Raw genomic sequence first — 22,813 nt, 5'->3', positions numbered from 1 at the left:
GTGGAAAGAAATATGAAGCAAACTATGCACCGACAGCAATAAAATGATCTCCTTTTTCTTGCCAAGGTAGGAGAGGCTAGGTGTTTTTACACTGTTTTGGGCACCTTTTGGGAAGCTGAAATGAAAGTATTTCCCACTCTAAAATGATATCAATCTTCTGCAAAGACTGCAGTCTGTTCCAGATAGTGGGCGGTCATACATCTGACGGGAAAAAAAAATTACTCAGTCAGTAGGCCTTCCTGTAAGCTGCCTGCATGACTTCTCGGGTGTCGGGCAATGGTGGGGTCAGTATTGACTGAGGTAGTTTCAAAACCAATACAAAGAGTAACTATTTGATTCATACACTAAATTTGTAGGGTTTGCACTAGTTTAGTTCATGGCAGCATAGTGACATTGTCAATGGTCGTGACACCAATGGTTTTAGCATATATAAAGACATCACTGAGTAAAGGCGGCTGCACACTGGACAAAATGCACCGGAACTCTGGACAACTTCGTTCTCAAGTTCAAGGCGGCAGTCCAAAAAAGGGAATCTAATCACCATACAGGCCAAAGTTCACTTCAGGAATGAACAAAGTAATGACTTGAATTTGATCATACAAAGTTGTCGTAAAGCTAAAAACAATTGATTAAGATGTATAAACTACTTTTTACAATAATTTTAAAGTTATTTTTTCATCATTTTGGAGAATTTTACAGAAAAAAAACATCACATTGTGTGTTCCACAGAAAAAAAAAGGACAGCCACAAAACTTACTATACTTCTAAGACATTACAAATCGGTAAATGTAAGACAAAAAACCTACAACACCAATATAAATGTGCCCTGCTCATGCTATCCTGTCAGAGATCCCCTTGCTCTGGACCAGAAAACCCACTGCAGCGGAAGGGCCTCATTTAGAGAAACAGAAAGGCAATGCGGAGAGAGAGAAAAAAAAAAAAAGAATAAATCCCTTTCTCAGGAAGATTAGTGGCTGTCCCTTTAGAGTGGGCTGTGGATGGAGCAGCTTTTTAAGCCACATTTTTCTCTGCCAGTGACTTGACCCCCAGTGCATTGCCTCTCTCCCCTGGGCTGCCCGCTGTACTGCTCTCTGCTCCTCCCACCCAGCCTCCCTACCCATTCTTCACCGTCTCTATGGAGACCTACTCAGGAGGGATAAAGAAATACCTCTTTTCTTCTGACATGGTGCTGGAGACCAATCTAGAACCGCTCTGTGTGATTTCACTAATGTAAAAAAGGTGATCCTGGGCTGGATAAATCAACTCCGCCTGCTTATATCGAACCAGGAACTAGTAATGTCACAGAGCAGGGGGCGGGATAACATCTTGAAAAGAAATGTATCAATGTTTGCACAAAAATATTACACAGTTAATAAAAAATATATTACTTGAGCACCAAATCAGCATATTAAAAATTATTTCTGAAGGATCATGTGACACTGAAGACTGGAGTAACAGCTTCTGACAATTCAGCTTTGTCGTCACAGGAATAAATTAAGTTTAAATACATTAAAATAGAAAACGATTATTTAAATTTTTCATGATATTAATGTTTTTGTTGTATTGAGATCAAATAAATGCAGCCAAGCGAACTGACTTGTGTCGGGATCATGTCAGGACAAATTAAATTTGAGATCACCGGTTTAAAATTTGGCCTGAACTGGTGGGAAAGAATGTGTTGTGGTTGGAGGAATTTCTTTGCAGATTTTCCTTTGAAACACTGACACCTTTCCTCATTCCTGCTCTGTATCATGTACCTACACCGAGCACACGTTGTTTTGAGGTACTGAACAAAAGTTGGACCGTGCAGCTAATAAATCCTGCAGATCCCCTGTAACCACTAAACTGACCTCAATAAAAGAAATTCTGCACCATAAAAGTCTGAACAAAAGCTGTAAATAGACATAAAAGTGAGATGAAACAAAAGGTATCGAATAGCTCAGAAATGCTTTAAATAAGTTGAGCCCTGCTCCTGGGGATCTATCACCCTGCAGGGTTCAGATCTTCAAACTCTAGTCAAACACACTTGAATCAGAGAATCCAAGTCTTCAAATTCATTGGCAATCACAGGCAGGGTTTGAAAATAAATCATGCAGAGAGGCAGATCTCCAGAGACAGGACTGAGAGCATGTGGGTAACTGTTTTACAGAAGAACTGAGAATTTCTTCATATATTGCATTGATTAATTGCTTTTCAGAGTTTAGGGGTTAGTTTCCGTCATTTCGTTCCTTATGTTGTTTCAAGCCTGTATGACTGACTTTCTTCTGTTGAACACAAAAGCAGACTTTTTAAGGAATGTACTGGTCATTTTTTCAGTGAAATTACAATAAAATGGGAACAGGAGCTTTCAGGACTCAAAAGCATGAACTATTGTTCGTACAATATTGTGTACTATATTTCATGCCTTCTGCATTCAAAATAAAATGTATGCTCTTAAAAATGGCCTGTTAAATGCTCATAGATGTACAGGATGTACATGAGTAAGTAAGTTGGAGAAACTCAAGAAAAGGTGAAGTTGATTTGAATCACTCAGACCAGTTTTGTACTGGATCAATGACTCATTGAAAAGATCAGACTAATAAGAATCATTTGATCATCGATACGTTAATTGGGCATCGATACGTTAATTGGGCATCGATAAGTTAAGAAGAGCTAGGTCGTGTCACAATTTCCAGTGAGCAAACTCATTTTTGATTTGTATGGATGATCTAAATTATAATATTTCGAAGAAAGCTTCAGTGACCATTCACTGCAACAAATATTCTTTCATTTTTCTTCCTTTTGCGTTTCAAGGAAGAAAGTCACAGATTAGGAATAAACATGATGGTGACTAAATGATTAATTTTTTTGGTGAATCATTTAATACTTTGTTTTATCCTTAATAAAAAAAATCATATGAACTGTAACACTAAAGAAGAGAAAAAACCCCAACTATATAGAGGTAATAATTATCCAACTGATAGGCGTTATCAGACAATACATACATACATACAATTATGTATGCATAATTAATGCACATATTTGTTGATTTTTTCATGTTATATGGGTATGACGCAACACAGAATTGCAGTGTCAACAATAACCAGAATGTATTATGAAAAAGACGAAGACTCTCAAAAAAATCATTATCTTTATTTCTCTGGCATGCCAACAAATTCTATTGATGTCACCCAACACTATTAAAGTATGTCATACAATGAAAAACTACATTACCATCTCAGCACAGACCCCGGCGGCCAAAAACCATGATGCTAACAAGCTCAGACAGCCATGATTAGTAATACATAACTTCTGGTCTCCAGTGGTGAGAACAAGGTCCCTCACTATCATTGAGGTTTGCATTGAAAAGCCTTAGCCAAAAACTAATAAACAACAAAACACTAAATAAATGACTATTTCTTGAGTATTTGCTTTCATTATATTTTTCAAGATTCTAAATATGCAAATTAACTCCTTTAACATTCATTATATTCCACAACATCATACACCGAGACAAAATATAACACCCTTACTAAGACTGGGCACACCGATGCCCTATTTCTCCTTTTGTCTTAAACAATTTATGATCATTGCTTTCTTATGGCAGGCCACCAAACCCCTCATTAAACAGTAAGATGCCATAATATGAGCAGGTCATTAGCATTTCAAAGGTCTTTCACCGTCTTCATGTTTGTCAGATGGACAGCGCAGTCCACTGCTCTCCCTGAAGCTTTAAGAAATTTATAACATTTATACTCTGGAGGTAAGAACAAGGTCTTTCAACCTAGTTAGAGAAGGGTTTTCATCACACATTCACTGGCATCTTTTAAACATGTACAGCCTCTCGTCCATTCTCTTCGCTCTTTCCTTCGCATCATTGAGTCAACAAGTGATACATACATGAGCAAACCGGTCCAATACATTTACGTATCTCAGACAATATATGAACATGTCTTTTATAATACATCGTAATCTCAGGTGTTAAAGGGTTGGTTGACCCAAAAATGAAAACTCTGTCATTAATTACTCACCCTCATGTCATTCCAAACCTGTAAGACCTTCGTTCATATTCGGAACGCAAATTAAGATATTTTTGATGAAATCCAAGAGCTTTCTGACCCTGCATTGACAGCAACAGATCTACCACGCTCAAGGCCCAGAAAGGTAGTAAGGACATCATTAAGATATGTGACATCGGTGGTTCAACCCTATGAATATGAGAACTTTTCAGAAAGTTGTTGTTTTTTTCTTTGTGCACAAATAGTATTCTCGTAGCTTCAGAAAATCAAGGCTGAACCACTGATGTCACATGGACTATTTTAATGTCCTAACTACCTTTCTGGGCCTTGAATGTGTCAGTTGTGTCGCTGTCTATGCAGGGTCAGAAGGCTTTCGGATTTCATAAAAAATATCTTAATATTTCTTTCATTCTGAAGATGAACAAAGATCTTACAGGTTTGGAGTGACATGATGGTGAGTAATTAATGACAGAATTTAAATGTTTGGGTGAACTAACCCTTTAATTTTAATCGAAAATTGACTTTTTTTAATTGAAAATAGAAAATAAACTTATTTTTGCAAAATGTCAAAATTACTTTTAATTATAATTTTAAATCTTTTTAATATCTACAACAATTTAAACTACTAGGCATATCAAATTGAATAATAATAACAGTTTATAAAACAGTGTAGTTATTGTTAAACTAAATATCAAATATAAATATTAAATAAAACTTACTAAATGCTGTCAAGTTTAGGTTGCAGTAAAATTAAAACAAAATAAAGGCAATCTAAAATATATTAAACCTAAACAGAACAAATATATAATGATAAATGCGCAAAACTAAGATTAAAATTAAAACAGAAAATATCAAAATAAAAGCTAATTAAAAATATTAATTATATTGTAGCAGCATTGAATAGTACTAAAATAACACCGTTCTAAACAGGTTCTCAAACACTCCTGTCAATGGAGTTTGCAGCCCTATGCTGTAGTTCCGGCATCTACCACCAGGAGCTAAATGAGTTGTGCTAACAAGCTAAACCTGGTCAGACAACTTAAACAGAAAAAAGCGCCACAAAAACTTTGTAAGCCAAACTATAAATGGCCCTTACGCAATAAACCCGGGGAGGAAAGAAAGTCATTTAAAGGTGCATTGCCTTGTTTTGTTAACTAAAGTAGTGGGCAATTTTTCATTTGAGATTACCGTACCTCGGGATGCTGTGGTCGGTGAGGGCTTTTTGGGAAGATCTGAGAAACTACTGCCATCCAGGCCTGACCCCTTGCATTCCTTCTTTTCTGTGGTGGTGGGACTCGTGGTCTCCATGATGGGCCTGAAAGACAAAAACAACAACTGATTTTTATCGTTCTTTGAGCTTTAATCGTGCCAGTCATACAAACAGATGAAACATGCAGCAATAGGTAGCAGACAAAAAGAGGCGTCACAACTGGACATTGATAATATTATTACTTCCCTCCAAAGTCCTAAAAATGCATGAAATCTTCCAAAATGGCAATCGGACGGTGTGACAGAAATGTTTCCATTATACAAACTACAATTCTAAAGAAAAATCCTTCGCTTCCCTCTGCCCTTGTCTGTTTATTTTGAGAGCTTAGAGGAGCCGTTGTAGAAATGCCATTTTACCAGAAGAGACAAAGCAGAGAGCGTGCGGAGAACCTCCTCTATGGCAGCTCTGTCGGGGCGCTCAAGTGCCTGTGCTGAAGGCAGATGACTTGGCAGCACGCCGCTTGTTTAACTTTGTGTAACCTACAAGATTATCCTTGGTTCAGAGCAAACAGCGAGCGGTTTAGGATTGAAAAGAGGTCCAAACTGAGGCCATTCAGTCTCCGATTGTGGCTGCCCATGTTGTTTGTACTTGAACAAGTATGTACGCTTTGCAATGCATGATGTACTCAGAATTAGTTTGAAAAAAAAAAATAGGTAACAATTGCAACATATTATGCAACATAGTTAAACAACTAAACGTTGAATAGATTGAAGAGCTGGGTGATTAATCAAATTTTGGTTCCATTTATGATTTAGACTTACATTTCGAAGATTATGAAAACAAAATAATCGAGATAAAAGATTATTGTGCAGCATTCTGTGTTGCATTGATCAGCACCTCTATAACTGTTTAATAGATTTTAGTAGCTTGTGGAAGTACACTACTGCTGATCTTATTCAAATTTATATAGGTATTTATTATTTTATGTATTGTTATTTTTTTATTACTTTTACTCAATTTTTTATTTTACTTTTTAGTTCAATGGTCAGGGAAAGTTTTATTTTTGTTATTGTTTATTTCCAAGTCAATGAGTAATCGTGATATTTAATCCTGATCTCAATATTGACCAAAATTATCACATTTTTGCCATAATCAACAAGCTATTTGGAAGCCCATTCCCCAACAAATTAAAAATCAAAATGGGGAAATTAAGATAAAATTTTAAATAAAAACAACTGAGATAAGAACTCACATTGTCATACACTTTATACCCCCCCCCCTCAAAAAACACCTGCATTTTTCATATCACAAGCAGCGATTAGGTAAAATAACTAGCATAATAGTGTGCTGCAAAAGGAAAATTATGCATGAAAACTAAATGATGCATTACTTTTGACCTTTGAATGTTGATTCTATAGGCAAATCCAAAATGTAATTTTCTAATGTTCAGCATCCTGTAAGAGTACCTGTGGCCACATTCATCAGCCTTTCCTTGTGCCAGTCAAACATCCCTTTGCCAAGGTAAGCCGATTAGAGGTGGACTGTTGGAGTTGGCCAGCATCTGTCTCAGTGCTTGTTAGCCAAGAGGGTACATTTGCCATCCTGTCTCACTGACACCTCTTCATACTTTCCTTTGGAGATGTAACTAAACAGTGTAGATGTCAAAGGATTCATTTATACATTAATAATGAGGCCTCCTAATGTTGCTTGTGAAGTCAGTGTTGTCATCAAATGTACACAGGCCAATTATAACAACTGGGACATTTCTATATGCCTCTTATGGAAACCACCTTCTAGGACTTAAGGTTTTTCTTGTTCCATATCATTAGCACGATTGTTAAAAGAGAATGTTAAATGAAGTGAATCACTTTTGATGACATTAGTCAAACACAAACATGCTATTACTGGCACTGGTCACCTTCATTTGCCAGTAACACCTATTACTGCAGTCAAATCTGCCTTGGAATCGACATACAGAAACAATGACTCATAAATACCTGTCAAAGATGATAATTATGTCAATAACATGCATCAAAAAATTTCTTGTTACCAATATCTAGAGTGTGAATCCAATATAATATACAACTGATTATATAAGTAAACAAACAAACCATCAATGCCATTCAAAAATTTGGGGTCGGTACAATATTTTTTGTTTATGTTTTTGAAAGAAGTCTCTTATGCTCACCAAGGCTGCATTTATTAAAATTATTTATTAAAAATACAGTAAAACTGAAGTATTTTTACAATTTGCCCAAATTCACAAAATGCTTTCTATTTTAAAATGTATTTCTTATGTAACATTTCTTACTATTATCAACGTTAAAAAACAGCTGTGCTGCTTAATCATTTTCTGTAAATCCTAATTTTTCAGGATTCTTCGATAAATAGAAAGTTCAAAAGAACAAAATATAATTTTTTTAAACATTATAAAATGTCTTTACTGTCACTTTTGATCACTTTAATGAATCATTGCTGAATAAAAGTATTAATTTATTTAAAAATAAAATAAGCAAACAAAACAAAAAGAAAAACTTTTGAATGGTATATATGCAATTTCACTTAAAATAAATAAATAAATAAATAAAATCTCTTCAACTTTTAACTAAATTTTGAAAATTGTGCACTATTCAGTGGCTGTGCTGTTGGTGGTTTTAAAGCTAAGGCTAACCATCTCAAAATGGCCAAAATTCTACCAATTGATTTGCATAGCCAATATATAAGTCCCCCATACTACTCTTTTCTTGTCAAGGTCTGTCTAAGCCAATCTCTGACCCTTTGAGGAGAAGATCTGACAGTACAGGTGTGTGAAACCGAGTGGACAGGTGGCGGCGAGGGTGAAAAACGACAAGAAAGCTTCTCTGTTCTTCTGCGTGGCTGCTTTGACAAATGCAGCGTGTGAAAAGGATCAGAATCTCAGGTCCGCATGACAGAGGGGTGTGAGACCACTCAGGCTTGTGGGCTAATCCTCCATAGCCGCCCCCTACCGCATTACTCCACCTACTGCTGGGCCAGAAAGTTCAGTCGTGACTGTTGACAAAATCCCCCCTTTGAACACTCCTGCTCACGGATTGACCGTGCAGACCACCTTAACAAATTCTCCGTCACAGATAATGATTAGAACTGAACAATTCCACAAAAGTATGCTGTAAGGGAAGAGCCGAAGGAGGACATTTGATTCACTTTATACTTGTTGTAAATTTGATTTCCTTCTAGCCAATTGTTTGACAAAGGCAGGTGAAGTCAAGCAATAAAGCTGGACACAATCCACTTTATCTTCACGCAACTTTCCCTCCATTTTGAGGAATGCAATTACACCGACTACTTAACACCAGCAATTATGTGGACTCCCAAAGTGTCAAAAGTGTTTTTCTTCCAGGAAGCTCCATGAACTTTTCTGAATACATGACAGGCAGCTTTGACTGCTTCTTTCAGTGCCTGTAATCAGTCTGAAAGGAAGCAACAGATGTGAAAAAAAGACAATCCACCCCACAGGACTGGGAGGGTGAAAAAAAAGGACAGGTCGACAAAAACCAGAGATAATGAGAGCGAAAACCCCGTGGCCCTTCTGAACAATCAAATGGAGGCTGAAGAAACACCATGTACCGTCTTGTACAGCTGAAAATTTTCTATCAATAAGTGATGAGTGCAATTCTAGAAGCACACTCCGATAGCATCATAAGCTGGAAAACAAACCACAGGATAGATACATAAATAAACAGCTAAATTAACAAATACACACTTTCTGTATGCTAATGACATGAGCATGTTTGGTTTAGAGGCTCATTCCTTTTCAACTGTGTTACGGCTTGCCTCACACAACACAATGGAATGCAAACTTCCTCTTATTTGAAGATCTCTCTAGTCTTCTTTGGAACCTTATCTTTTGCATTAAACCATGCTGAGGACATAAATGACCTCTGTGCGGTCATAAATGCAAGTCTGAATTTTCTTCTCATTTCTAAGTGATTAAACAAGATCGTTTCTTGTATCTTAATTGTGTGTTCAGTGTCTGTTTGCATGTGGAAAGTGTCATCTTGTTATCCAGGAACATGGATAACAATACAAACATGAAGTGCATCTAATGTCATGAGGTCAATAGGGTCAGGCACGTGACTTTAAAATGGTTATCAATAATAAATTACTAATTGCTTTATATTATAATGGGATCACTTTGCTAATTACTCCCACTGAGCTATAATTACATCACTCATTACATCACTTTTAAGTGATGACTAACACACTATAACACCTTTCCATTATCATGTCATCTTTAAATGTATTTTTCTTTAAAGAAATTAATCATTTTATTTAGCAAGGATGCATTAAATTGATCAAAAGTGATAGTAACAGACATTTATAATGTTACAAATGATTTCCATCTCAAATAATGCTCTGAAAATACATCAGTTTCCACAAACTTCTTAAGCAGCACAACTGTTTTTAACATTGATAAGAAATGTTTCTTGAGTATTCAGCTCTGCTTTTTCCTGACAAGAATAAATAACATTTTGAAAATATCTTAAAATACAAAACAGCTATTTTAAATTGTAATAATATTTCACAGTATTACTGTTTTTACTGTATTTTTGAATCAAATGAATGCAGTTTCGGAGACGTTCCAAAAACATTTTTTTATGTCTTTTTTTAAAATATGACCGACCACAAACTTTTGAATGGTAGTATGAAAATATATTTTATATTAGAACAATAACTGTGCTTTTATGACTGATATAGACAGTAATATCTTACAGTAAAAACTGATAAAGTTGCTCAATTATTATGATAACAGTAACACTTATTTTAATTGCAAAGTCACATAATGCAACATTTTAAAAAAAAAATCTGAATTTTTTTTTTTTTTTTTTACCTAGTGTAGATCTTGGTCATTTAAAGTTAGAATGCTTTTTACAAACAATATTTTATGCCATTCTAAAAACACACAATGAAGCCTTATCATTGAAGCATGACTCTAAATTCACTATTTTCTAAACTAAATGTGACCCTGGACCACAAAACCAGTCTTAAGTGTCAATTATTTTCAAAATTGAATAAAATAAGTTGAATAAATAAGCTTTCCATTGATGTATGGTTTGTTAGGATAGGACAATATTTGGTCGAGATACAACTATTTGAAAATCTGGAATCTGAGGGTGCAAAATAAAAATCTAAATACTGAGAAAATCACCTTTAAAGTTGTCCAAATGAAGTTCTTAGCAAAGCATATTACTAATCAAAATTGAAGTTTTGATATATTTACAGTAAGAAATTTACAAAACATCTTCATGGAACATGATTTTTACTTAATATCTTAATGATTTTTGGCATAAAAGAAAAATCGATAATTTTGACCCATAGCGACTCAAGACTGGTTTTGTGGCCCAGGGTCACAAATGTGCTTGATTCTTGCTCTCCACTGTTTGAATGCCAAACAAACCATTTTCACATATACCTTCTTCAATTTTCTTTGATGTTTACTGTTCACAAGTATGTATGAATGAGCTTGTTTTAACAATGCTGCAATACTCAATGACGCAAATCAGAATCTCTCACTATTGACCTTCATAACAACCAGGAATATGAATGAGCACAGAGGTCAAATGTTTCAGAGCATATCTGCAGAACTACGACATCCTCCTCTGACCACTGACAGACCTGATGAGTTGGCATGCAGATATACCCCGCTGACCAGCAAGAAAAACGTCTGAAAGACCAAAGGATGACCTTACCCACCCCCCAACCCCTGCATATATGCAATATCCTGTGGTTGATCTCTTTGTCCTCCTAAAAATCTGAAACAGATGTTGACTTTACAACCAAGTCTATCGTTTAAGAAAGGGTCTCAGCGAGGGTCAAAGCGAAGCTCTGTTGAGTGTGCTGAGAATGTAGTTGTATATGTTTGTGCACCTAATTAAATCGTTATGAGAGCTGTGTTTATACTACAAGTGTTTATAAATAAGGTGAGGCTTACTGAGAGGATACTTTAACAGAGTGTAGTGCAGCTGTTGCGTGTCACATCACAGATCTCAGGAAAGAATTTGCTCTCTCTGCACACCATTTGCTCGGGTCACTAAACCAAATGGGTAGTTAGTGCTCTCTCGCTACAGGCCCAGCTGTCATCCCTCCGTCTGTCCTCCCAGAAAGAAACAGACACAAATGTTAATTACACGCTTGTGAAGGCAATTATAGTTGTGGTGTAATGTAGTTTCAAAGTAATTAGCAGCTAACTTACTGAATGGGACGTATTTTATTGTACAGTTTGGCTCGGCAGCTTGAGGGTGTTCTGTATCATTATGGGTAAATATCATTTAGGCTAAAGAAACATTATGAATGCCAACTGCATGACGAGCACATGGCTGTTTTTGTGATTATGCGTGTTTTTAAACATCCAATGTATTGTAACAATTGTTACAGTTCTTTGTTTTTGCCTGTTTGTAACAAGTCATTAACTATGGAGGCCTAAACCTGCAGAAATTAAAATGAGTAAAGAAATGACTTCATAAAAACAAATACATTCCTAAATTAAGTCCTACATTTAATTTTGTATTACTTTTCCTTTATTAATTATTTCCTGTGATCATTCTTAACTTTATATTCCTCTTTACTTTAATTTTTTTTATTCTAACTTTATTTTTTAAAATTTATTTATATATTATTATTTATACATTATTTTTTTACAAAAGTGTATATATATATATATATATATATATATATATATAATATATATATATATATATATAACAAGTTTGATCACTGAGGTGCCTGCCTAACATTAAGTGTGTTTTGCTTTGATAAAATTACAGAAAAAGCAATATTATAAAATACAGAAATGTACAATTTATTATTTATTTATTCATATTATTTGAATGAAATTTGTTGTATAATTTTAATAAATAATTTGAACAAACAATTCTTAAGTAATAGCAAGTAATCATAATAAAAAAGTCATATTAGCCTAACTGTAGACCGTTTATGGTTGCAGTGATCATATAGATTTATCAGCAATTAGCACAGCTCGTCTGATCAGAATTTAGAGCTAGAACTATCTAATTTATTAATTTCACTGTTTGGTTTATGAGCTACATGCACAGTCCTATCTTGAAAATATCAGTCCATCATTCCTCTAAATAAAGTCATCCCTGAACCCTAAGGTCCACGCATCTCCTCAGCTCAAAGTGTGAGGCTTCTCTGTTATCTTGGTCTTTCTGATTATTTCTTCATGGTGTCGGCATGTGTGAGCCTATTTTACAGCTCTTTTTTTGTTGTCTGTTTTGCAAGTGAGTGGTCTGTCAGCTGTGCAGGGGTCCGGAGGGTGGAGACACACTGGTATCTGTAACGTGTGATGGTGTTTGTGTGGATTCCTAAGTTTACCAGCTGCTTTACACCCTGACACTTCGTCCATCTGTGAGTTGGCTGTGATAACCTGCTGGCCAATTAGAGACCCTCAGTTTATTGTCAGCACTATTATAAATATCAATTTGAAATATCAGGCAAAATACAGATTCTGAATCATTTACTCACCCTCATGTTTCTACAAACTTTTTTTCTCATAAGCTATTATGCTTATAACAACAATAGTTTACAGAGACCAAGACCTGTCAAGCTCCAAAACTACAAAAAGGATGATCCAAACAAAGGTTTCCTGAAGCCATACAATAGAGTGCTTGAAGGATGACGAAATTGTGTAGGACATTCCGTAAGTCTGGTTCCCTTCACAAAAAGCTAATAGGACTTTTCTGTTGGCTTTTGGATTACTGCAGAAAATAGGCTCTGTGACCAATACAAGTTTATGATTCTTCCATGTTTTGATCATCAATGTAATCTTCACAAATAAAAAACATTTATGAATTTTGAAGCCTAAAGATAAAAAATAAATAAAAATCACCAGATGTAAAAAAAAAAGCTAAAGCTATCCTACGAACAAATTACACCACTGTCGAATGATTTCAATGTTACCACCACTAAGCCTCTGACAAATCTTATGATCCTTATTTAAAATCTACAAGCTGGAAAGTTTGAGTTGGAATAGTTTGAAAGAGCGCAAGCACAAACAATATCCTAGACAACCTCTGTAGTCCCATTTATCCACTTGTTAGCGATGGCCATTTTCAAGACACAAAAATGCTTAATAAAAATCTTGAGCGTGGCATTACTGATGTATTTTATGTCACTGTGAAAATATCTTGGGCTTATGTTAACCACAGACTTTCTTTTAGCCATTTAACCAATAACCCATAATTGATGCTCATTCGTTTCCAGCTTTTCAGATTGACTGCTTCAGCACTCTATTGTTTTGAATATAGAATAGACCAAAACTGAACATTGTTATGCACAAAATAATGACAGAAATGTCCTTTTTCCCCATTTCTTTTCATGAATGTTTCTAATCTTCGAGACACTCACTGTTCTAAAGATCCCAGTGTGGGGAGTCATATATTTAAGCTACACCGGGAATTGCGAGATGATGACAGGGACACACATGATCCTTATCCAGCACAGCGTAGTAAGAGAATTCCACAGTGAGCGCTGCGCAGCCTGGCCGAGGGCCAGCACGGCGTTCAGGGAGAGGCCACGAGCGGGAGTGGACATGTGTGTCGGGGGAACAGAGCGGGCTGATTGCTAAAGATTACCACATGGCTTCTCCTTGCTCAACACATCCAGCTCGTCTTCCAGTCTGTTGGAAAGGAGTCTGTGGCCTGGCAGGGATTCAGCGCTCCTCTTTGGATCTCCCTGCTCATCCTATGGAACGCAATGAGACTGATCTATCTGCCCACTCCATTCCTGGCAAGTCTGGTCAGGAGCTGGGAGGCCGCCCGATAAATCACAACTCCCTTGCATCGACTTCTCTGTTTCCAATAACTCCGGAAACAGAAGACTACCTCGGCGAACTGCCGGTGGCCCCTGTGCAATTCAGACTCAGTTTCTGCATCCGATTAGCTCTGACAACAAACACTTGGAACAGTGTGCTATTGTTTGAGCCCGTGACAGTGAGAGGGTAAACTGCGACTGTGAAGATGATACAATAACTGTAATAACGATACAGGCAGCCGCTGTGAAGAGGTTCCCATAATGGAGATCTGGATAGCCCGTCAGCAGCCCTTCAGGAATTAATTAACTAGCACATCAAAGCTAACCCTCAGAGGCCACAGTGTCACATGGTACTTTGATTTAGCGCTGGCTGTTGACTTGATAGTAAGCTGCACATAAGGCCTATCCTGACACACACAGGTTTCTATTCTGTCCTCCCTTGTTGAGAAGGATATCAAGTAAAACTTCTACAAACTTTTCAGGATAAGTCCTACCTTTGATCAAAAAAAAAAAAAAAAATCAAGACGGTGATGGGATTTGTAAAGAATTCATCGATTCCTGTTCTGGGTTTTTTATTCATATTAATAGCTCCGGTTCTTTAACAGCTTCATCAATGATTCTTTTAGTAGCTTCAAGAAGTATTAAGAAAACAGAAATGTAATTCCACTGATAAATAGTGAGATCATTTCAGTACTTGAAAAACACACTTTAAATGAGTTGTCTCAGAATTTTTAGAGACAACACAAATATAATTTAATAACTGGCCTGAATATTTCATAACAACACTAAACAAATACAAAAAAGCAAAAACATTTCATTTAACTAACAAAATACACAATGTGTATCTTAAATGACACTTTAGTCATTTGAATAACCAATCAGCAACTACACTGGTTAGTAAGCAGTGTGTGTTTGATTCACTAAAAAGAATTGACTCAGAGTTATTCATTTCTGGGAATCAGTCTACACTAACTGCACTATATGGCTGCGTTCGAAAGCCTAGGCAGCTGACGTGATGCCTCGCTGCCTTGTCAGGCAATGACTTTGTAGGCAACGTTTTTGCATGAAGGTACCTCATGAAACTAATTTCAGACAGGCTTCGGAGGCAGCGCAATGGTTTAATGCTCTACAACAAAATAGAACAAGTTTTGGTGATAACTAAATGAATATTTAATTACTATAAGAGTGATTTCTCACTAGAAATTACATCAAAAGTGTAAAAAGTTAGAAATATACATTTACACACAAACTGACCACCAAACGCAACTTTCAGACGCCATCTTTATTTCTTAGCTCAACTGTCACGGTATGGAACACACAGGATTGTGGGATATCAAAGGCAGCCAAGGATACATGTATGCTGCCTTCAAAATTCGATCAGGAGAAGGTACCTCCGGAGACAGGAAGTGAAGCAGAATTTGGATTTGGACGTGCCTTGATGCCTTCCTGCCTTGGAATGCTGCCTCCGAAGGCAGCATTTTAGAGCTTTTGGATGCAGCCTATGTTTCTGATTCACTAACGAGTCATTTGATTGGGAATCAATCCACACTGTTGACACAATTTACTAAGAAGAATTGATTCAGAGTCACTTGCTTGAGAATTGGGCTACACTAGTTGCACTACATGTTTTTGATTCACTAACAAGAGCCAAATCATTCGAGCCACTCTTTTGAGAATTGAACTTATACAATGTTCACAATCTGTATAACAAGTATAACGTATATTTGTTTTCTTTGAACTTTTTTTAGTGCAAGAATATCAATGTGGTGCATGGACTTTGATTGCTCCTGTAATAAAATTTTATACAGATCATACATTAGAAAAAACACTGAAAAACTTAAACAAGCCAAAGTGAAAAAGTACTATATTGAGTCATGGGAAACTCCTATGCAGTTTGAAAACCACTGAACTCATTCTGACCGTTATCTACATATAATTCCCAGTACCACAGCTTTTTTTCATGTTCTAAGGATATCCCAACGTACTCAGCTGTCACTACACCTCATCTAAAATTCAAATACAGACTAGCAATTTTGGTTGAGCATGATGTTTATGCATGGTCAGCTAATAAAATAAATTTAGGTCCGTCCTCCGCATACTGTGTCTGGAGGTTTGCATGAATCACAGGTGGATGTGTGGTTTGGGAAACGTTAGCCGTTCACTGTGTACAGAGTCACAGCTATGGCAAGTCAAATATAACTTAATGTAAACAGTATACATTTCAACTGTTCATTTTCCAGCTGTTCTTTAAACGGTGGCCCGCCAGCCCACAGCACAAAGGAAATGAAAGAGTGCACGTATGAGAGCGAAAAAAAAATGTGAAGGAGAACAAAGTAGAAGGTTTACATCTTAACAGGCCTCAGAGGAAGGTGAATGGCATTCTTGCTCATATACTTTCTTTACCCGCACACATGAGCATGCATTACACCAACAATTTTTTCCAAATCCATTGGGATCTGCAATTCATATAAAATGCATTGATGCATTATTAAAAATAACACATATGGTGAGTCTCAAGCATATGTAAAAGATCAAGTAGTCCCTCATAATGAAAACTTACTATTTCTTCTAAGGCACTAGGACTCTTTGTAATGGGCCTTATTTCCTTTAAGCTTGGCAAAAGTTGCCAATGACTAATGAGGTCAATCAATCAAACTCTAGCCTATCGCTGATTTGCCATATGCTATTTAATGGCTTTGTAAAGTCATATAAGATATAAATATATAATATTGTGTGTGGTTTCATGGGTAAAAACAGTACAGACTTAATGCCCTGATAGTTGCATGAGAGAACAAGGGAGAACATTTTTAAAAACGTGAAGGACCCAATCCACACTCATAAACCGGATGTGATGTGATCCTAATTAACCCCAGACACTTGTGAGAGAATGAGGCGGATGTCTGGAGGGGTGTTCGACACCAGCTACTAAAATGCAGGGATTGTCCCGTGTCCTATGGGCCAAAGCCAAGGAGATGGGTTTGAAAGAACAGCCTTTGAGAGGGCAAATGAATGTAAGCAGCTACCACTTCTCTCATCTCTGTTTTCTCACCACACTGCCCTCATCTTCAATTCAGAACAACTCTAGAAACACGGCACACAAACTTGAGACACAGCTGTCTTTCACAGCACTTTTACCGGCCATTAAAGTCTCATCAATTCACTTTGAGGCACAAGTGTACTTCAGGCACACTTGCTTAGCGATGAAGAGATTCAAGGCCTTGTCTGAGAGACAGTGTTGACCAAGATATAAAGTCTAGGTCTAGTTCAGCTCTTTGAGATTTCCTGATGGTTTGAGTTGAGCCCTTTTTCACTTGAGAATTAATTAATTTAGTTTGCTGAGGATGTACAATAAAATAACTGCATTTGTATTCAAGAAAATGATTCAAAATCCAATAAAAAAAGCAAATGTAAAATAATAATAATAAATCTTTAAAGAATTGTCCTTGATGATTTCCATCCTAACAGTAGAGGTATTTCTACAACTTTTTCCTTCAACGTCATCACATTTGTTGTCTCATCCTTGGCTGGTGCATGTGCAATGTCTTTCAAGGACCCCCTTTATGAGCATTTGTTAAAATCTCCCGCGGAATTCCAAGGCTGAACAGCCCTGATTTAGGCAGCAGGACAAGAGGGAAATGTGTGAAAATGTGCAGAGCTGCAAGGAAGGGAAGATGAAAGTGACACGGTCGACCCATGTTTCAGAAGCTGATGACCGTAGCCCAAACCAGGCTGAATAATCTGAATGCACCATCATTTTTTTCTCTTTTTGAATCCTTTCACTCGCTTTGCCTCTGACTGCTGGCGCTTCTCATTCTACACAATGGGAAATTCACTAAGACCTTTTATTCTTATGCTAATGCTCTCAACTGGGCATCACATTAAATTTAACACATGCACACACTTTTCTGTTTTTCAGGAAAACAAGGCACACTCTTGCCGCACTTTTTTACCAATCCTTTAAATACACAAAGTGAAATTTAGATAATACTTCAATTCTTTGCAATATTTTTTTTTTTGTAGAAAGTTAGTGGCAACTAGTTAGGCTACTTGAGATTGTGTGTCAACAGAAAAACCAAACAAAAAAGAAATGTCGTGCTTGGTAAATTATAGACATACATAATATATTGGAAAAATCTTCTTTGGGAACTTACTTGGATATTTACACACAGCTTACTGAAGTCTGACTGCAAACGACTCTTTTGAACCGGTTCTTTTGAAGTGAATCAAAATCATAGTATGATCCTGAATGAATAACTCATGATTTAAAAACAAACAACGCGACAAGTGAAGTTTGATTTCCGGACAAATTACTGTTAGAAGCTTATAAATCAGTCGGTTAGGCTACTTAATCAATCTGATTCACTTTCTAAACCACATTATTGTCGTGTTTGGACCCGTTAGTTATGAAAAGTAAGTCCTTTTCTCGTCAGCTTGGCTATATTGCAGCTTATGACACATTCAGCGTTGATGTCGCGACATTTAAAACAATTGAGAGATAAAACGAAATGTAACTCTGTTCCCATGAAAGCTGCACGCACACTGTGTTTGCTATCTTGAGAGTAAATCAACACAAAATACATATTTACCTGTTTTGATGCTGTAAAGTTCGTCAGTTGATCAGTTGTCCAGCGTGCATCCGAAAAACAAGGTAATTGTAGTTAAAACAGTAATGCTAAAAGTGCCTTGGATTCTGTCACGAAACTCCATCAGCGAATTATTTTGTTTTGTTTAAGGAAAAACTACATCATTGGCGGACGACGAAGCGCTACAGTTGCATCTCGCAAACTTTGACGATCCATCATGCACGCGACTTCACAAAACTGTAGTTACTCGGATATTAAAAAGTAATTTAGCCGTCAACAAGGCAGAAATGTACCCCAAGCAAGTTTGTTGAATCGTCAGATGTGATGTGCGGTGGGAGATCTGTTGGCGTGATTTGTTTTCAATCCGATCTGCCCTCCTCTATCTCCACTTCTCCCCCCAGTTCTTTGAGTTTTGGGCCACTCTCTTCAGCAGATGGGCCGGGTTTCATCAAACCAAAGGTAGTGGAAGCTTAAGAGGAGTTTGCTTTCAAGTTTCACTGGAGATTTGCAAAACCTTTGCATAAGAATATTTTATTTGGTTCTGAGTGACTCTTTGAGCAGTTTAAGGTTTAAGTAACACTTTTCTCTTTTTTTCTTTCTTTTTGTTTTTCTTTTTCTTCTTTTTTTTTAAATGGGCAACTATAAATATAGCCTAGTGTGTTATTAACTCATAATTTACACTCTTAAAATATTATCCCAACATTTTTTCCCCTGCCTAATTCACTTTTCCACTCAAAATTTCCTAATCATTTGTTTTCATTATTATTAAAAATAGTGTAAAAGTGTAATGAACTGTAAATTGACAGATTAAAAAAAAAAAAAAAAAAATTCAAACTGTTTGAGTGTCTGTGTTTATTGCAATTTATTGATATTAATGTATAAGCAGATCACAAAATGCATATCACACTACCAGTGATTCCAGCTGAAAAACAAATTAAACTGGTTAAACCAACCTAAGCTAGTTTGTTGGTCTTAGATGGTTCAAGATGGTCTCCCAACTAAGCCATGTTGACCTCAGGTGGTTTATCTGGTAGGTCAGCTGGTTTCCAACCACTATAAAACCCATTAGTCTGCTTTAAGATTTTTTTCAGTAATAATGTATTTTGCCAAACGATTAACACAATACAACGACACCTAGTGGAGAGTCTGAGAAGGTTTGTATGTTGGATTGGTTCAGTTGTTATTATGGGTTTTTCCTAGTAGGATTACACAATATTTACAAATGTGTAAAATTACTAAAATGAATAAATAGTAAAAAAAAACTAACACATTTTTAAGCTCTTGCTATATAGGTTAAACTCTTATTGAGTAGATAACTCAAAATACATTGTATAGAAAGTAAAGGAATAAAAATAATTTAATATTATTTTTACACTTACAACATACATATTGTAGGCAAATAATTTTATGTTTTCATGAAGTACATTACATAAAAGACATTGAATAAGACATTTGGTTGGAGGCTATGCTTTGAAAATATATATTTTTAAAAGTTGATTCCTTAACTAACATAAAGAGGAACCCTTTTACATCAAACAGGTTTCTTGAATTATATCTAAACTTTCCATGACAGGCCTTGTAAAACTTATCAAGACTTATCAAAATGCCTTCTGAAATGCATGCAGGCTGGTTTTTGCAAAATGTAATCTCTAAAGGGGATCCGTACCCTCTTAAAAATAAAGGTGCTTCACAATTCCATAGAAGAAGAACCAAAGAACCTTTGAAGAACCACATCTGAAGAACCTTTCTGTTTCACAAAAAAATCTTCAGATTTTAAAAAGATTTTTGTGGAACCAAAAATAGTTCTTCTATGGCATCGCTGTGAAGAACCTTTTAAGCACCTTTATTTTTAATAGCCTTCTTAAAATGTCTGTTGACATTAGTTTACTGACTCACATAGCCTCAAACCAAACACTTTGCTTACTAAACATGACTGTTGTCATTCAGGCATGCATCAAATATTGTATTATTGTATAGCAAAAGGCAAAGCCTGTGCATGTTGTACATTTATTTCTGAAGTTTTGAATGAATGTTAATATAAAATATAAGGTAGACAGACTCCATCTGGATGCTTGCAATTGATTTACATCTGTAGGAGTACATTCACCTTTTCTCAGAGAACTACAGTCTATCTATATGTGTCTGTGGTAAAAGCAACAAAAGACCAATGGAGATAACGCCATCTAGTGGTACAAATTCAGTCCAGGTGTTTTTTTTTCTACTACCTCCAGGTTTACATTCATAACTCAAGTCTTAAAATATGTAAATGCCTTAGTTTCTGGCTATTTTAATTGTGTTCTTTTATTTTAAAGCATGTTGTTGTCAATTCGTTTTCGGAAGATTCAGTTTTTTGAACTGGGATGACTGAAAATATTTCCGTGTTTTAGCTGAATTTTGATTGTTGATAAGTGTTTGTATTTGAAAGCTCTTGGTTAAAACTAACTATTATTGTCAAACCAAGAACACTGATCAGAACTCATGTTTTCCATTTAGGTTGGGCCTAACCAGGAACTATTTACTTCCCCTTGTCTTTTCAAAGAGCATCATGTAAATATTTAAAAAAACTTAGACTCTGATTCATATAACAACCTCTTTTCAAACTAATTAGCCTTTTAAGTAGTATTTTTAACCATTTAATTTAGGAGTGCTCTTGTTTGTATCAATGTAAATTTATTTTAGAAATTGGCATTGTTTTCTTTTTAGTGTCAATAAATAAATGGCATGTTGAGGTTGGTCATGCTGGTGGATTATTGAGATGGAGGCCCATCATGTCTAGACTTTCTTTGAACCCCAAAATAATACCCATCATTTTACAGCCCTATCGATGTTATCACAAAGCAAGTCTAACATTTTCATGCTAAAGTTTCCATGAAACTAACGGAAAGGCCATTCAGGAGGTGGTGATTGGGCTGGTTTGTCATGGGAAGGTTTATTTTTTTGACCAGTTTTGCCACTTCAAAGAACAGGAAAATTGAGGTGGGGGGGGGGGGGGGGGGGGGGGGGGGGGGTTACGGTGCCCTCCACTGACTCATGCCCATGGTTTAGATTGTGGCCTGGTCATTTATTTTAGGCAAACACTGCCATAATGAATGTAACTACGTGGTTCAATAGTTCTTTTTAAAGGGATAGCTCACCAAAAAGTGAAAATTATCTCATCATTCTCTCACTCTCATGTCATTACAAACACAAAACAAAAACACAAATATTTTAACAAACGTCTCAGTGGTTACAATGAAAGTCCTTTTTGTTGTTGTTATTTAATTTATAAATATGTCTTTTTTTACGTTACTTCTATGGAGCAATTTGTCTTGTTTTACTGTGTACTGTAACAGTTTTATATGGCTGAATGACAATAAAAGCCACTTTGACTTTATTATACACACAAAGCTAGTATAAGGGTGAGTAAATGGTGAAAGTTTTCATTTTTGAGTGAGCTATCCCTTCAAAGCTTATTTTGCTGACACTAATTGTGATCTCCGACCTACAGTGGCAACAAACATTATCTAGCAGTTGCAAATTCTATTTCTTTTTATGGTAACACTTTACAATACACTTTACAATAAGATGTCATTTGTTAACATTAGTTAATGTATTAACTAACATGAAAAAACAGCGATCAGTACATTTATTACACTATTTATTCATCTTTGTTAATGTTAGTTAATAAAAGAGTTGTTCATTGTTAGTTCACAGTGCATTAACTAATGTTAACAAACACAACTTGTGATTTTAATAATGCATTAGTAAATGCTGAAATTAACTAAGTTTAATAAATGCTGTAGAAGTATTTTTCATTCTTAGTTCATGTTAAAGTTCATAGCTAGTTAGCTTACTTCATAACTAATGTTAACTAATGAACCTTATTGTATAAAGTGTTACCCTTTTTATTTGTTCATTTTTATAAAGCCTGTTCTGACTTCTTGTATTTTATTTTTTAAGTTATTCTTAATTTAATATGTGGAGAGGTGAAAAATAATTTCACTGCACATTGTACTATGTATGGTTGTGTGTGGCAAATAACATTTAAATTTGAATTTTTATAAATACTTAAAGTTGCCATGAAACAGAAATAGTGACAGATCATTTTATCTGTATTGTGACTTCCATACTATGGAAGTTAATGGCTACCAGCAACTGCTTGGTTACCCACATTCTTTAAAATGTCGTCTTTTTTGTTCAGCAGAAGAAAGAAATCCATGCATGTTTGGAACAAT

The 22,813-nt window shown here is 35.8% G+C and overlaps 1 protein-coding gene across 1 annotated transcript in view; it reads right to left on the bottom strand.

The window, feature by feature from the left end:
• The window catches only part of LOC306876259 (zinc finger protein GLI2-like), an 80,717-nt gene extending 61,719 nt beyond the window's left edge, over positions 1–18,998 (bottom strand). Inside the window, exons 1-2 of the mRNA XM_079427281.1 lie at positions 18,603–18,998; positions 5,192–5,313 (exon numbers count right to left, since the gene is read on the bottom strand). Coding sequence (XP_079283407.1) covers positions 5,192–5,306 — 115 coding nt within the window. The 5' untranslated portion in view covers positions 5,307–5,313; positions 18,603–18,998. The remainder of the gene's footprint in view (positions 1–5,191; positions 5,314–18,602) is intronic.
• Positions 18,999–22,813: the final 3,815 nt, after the last annotated feature.

Source organism: Barbus barbus (assembly GCF_936440315.1).
Source record: "Barbus barbus genome assembly, chromosome: 10".
Classification (NCBI taxonomy): domain Eukaryota; kingdom Metazoa; phylum Chordata; class Actinopteri; order Cypriniformes; family Cyprinidae; genus Barbus; species Barbus barbus.
The sequence above is the reverse complement of the archived record's forward strand: the minus strand, read 5'-3'. Positions and strand labels throughout refer to the sequence as shown.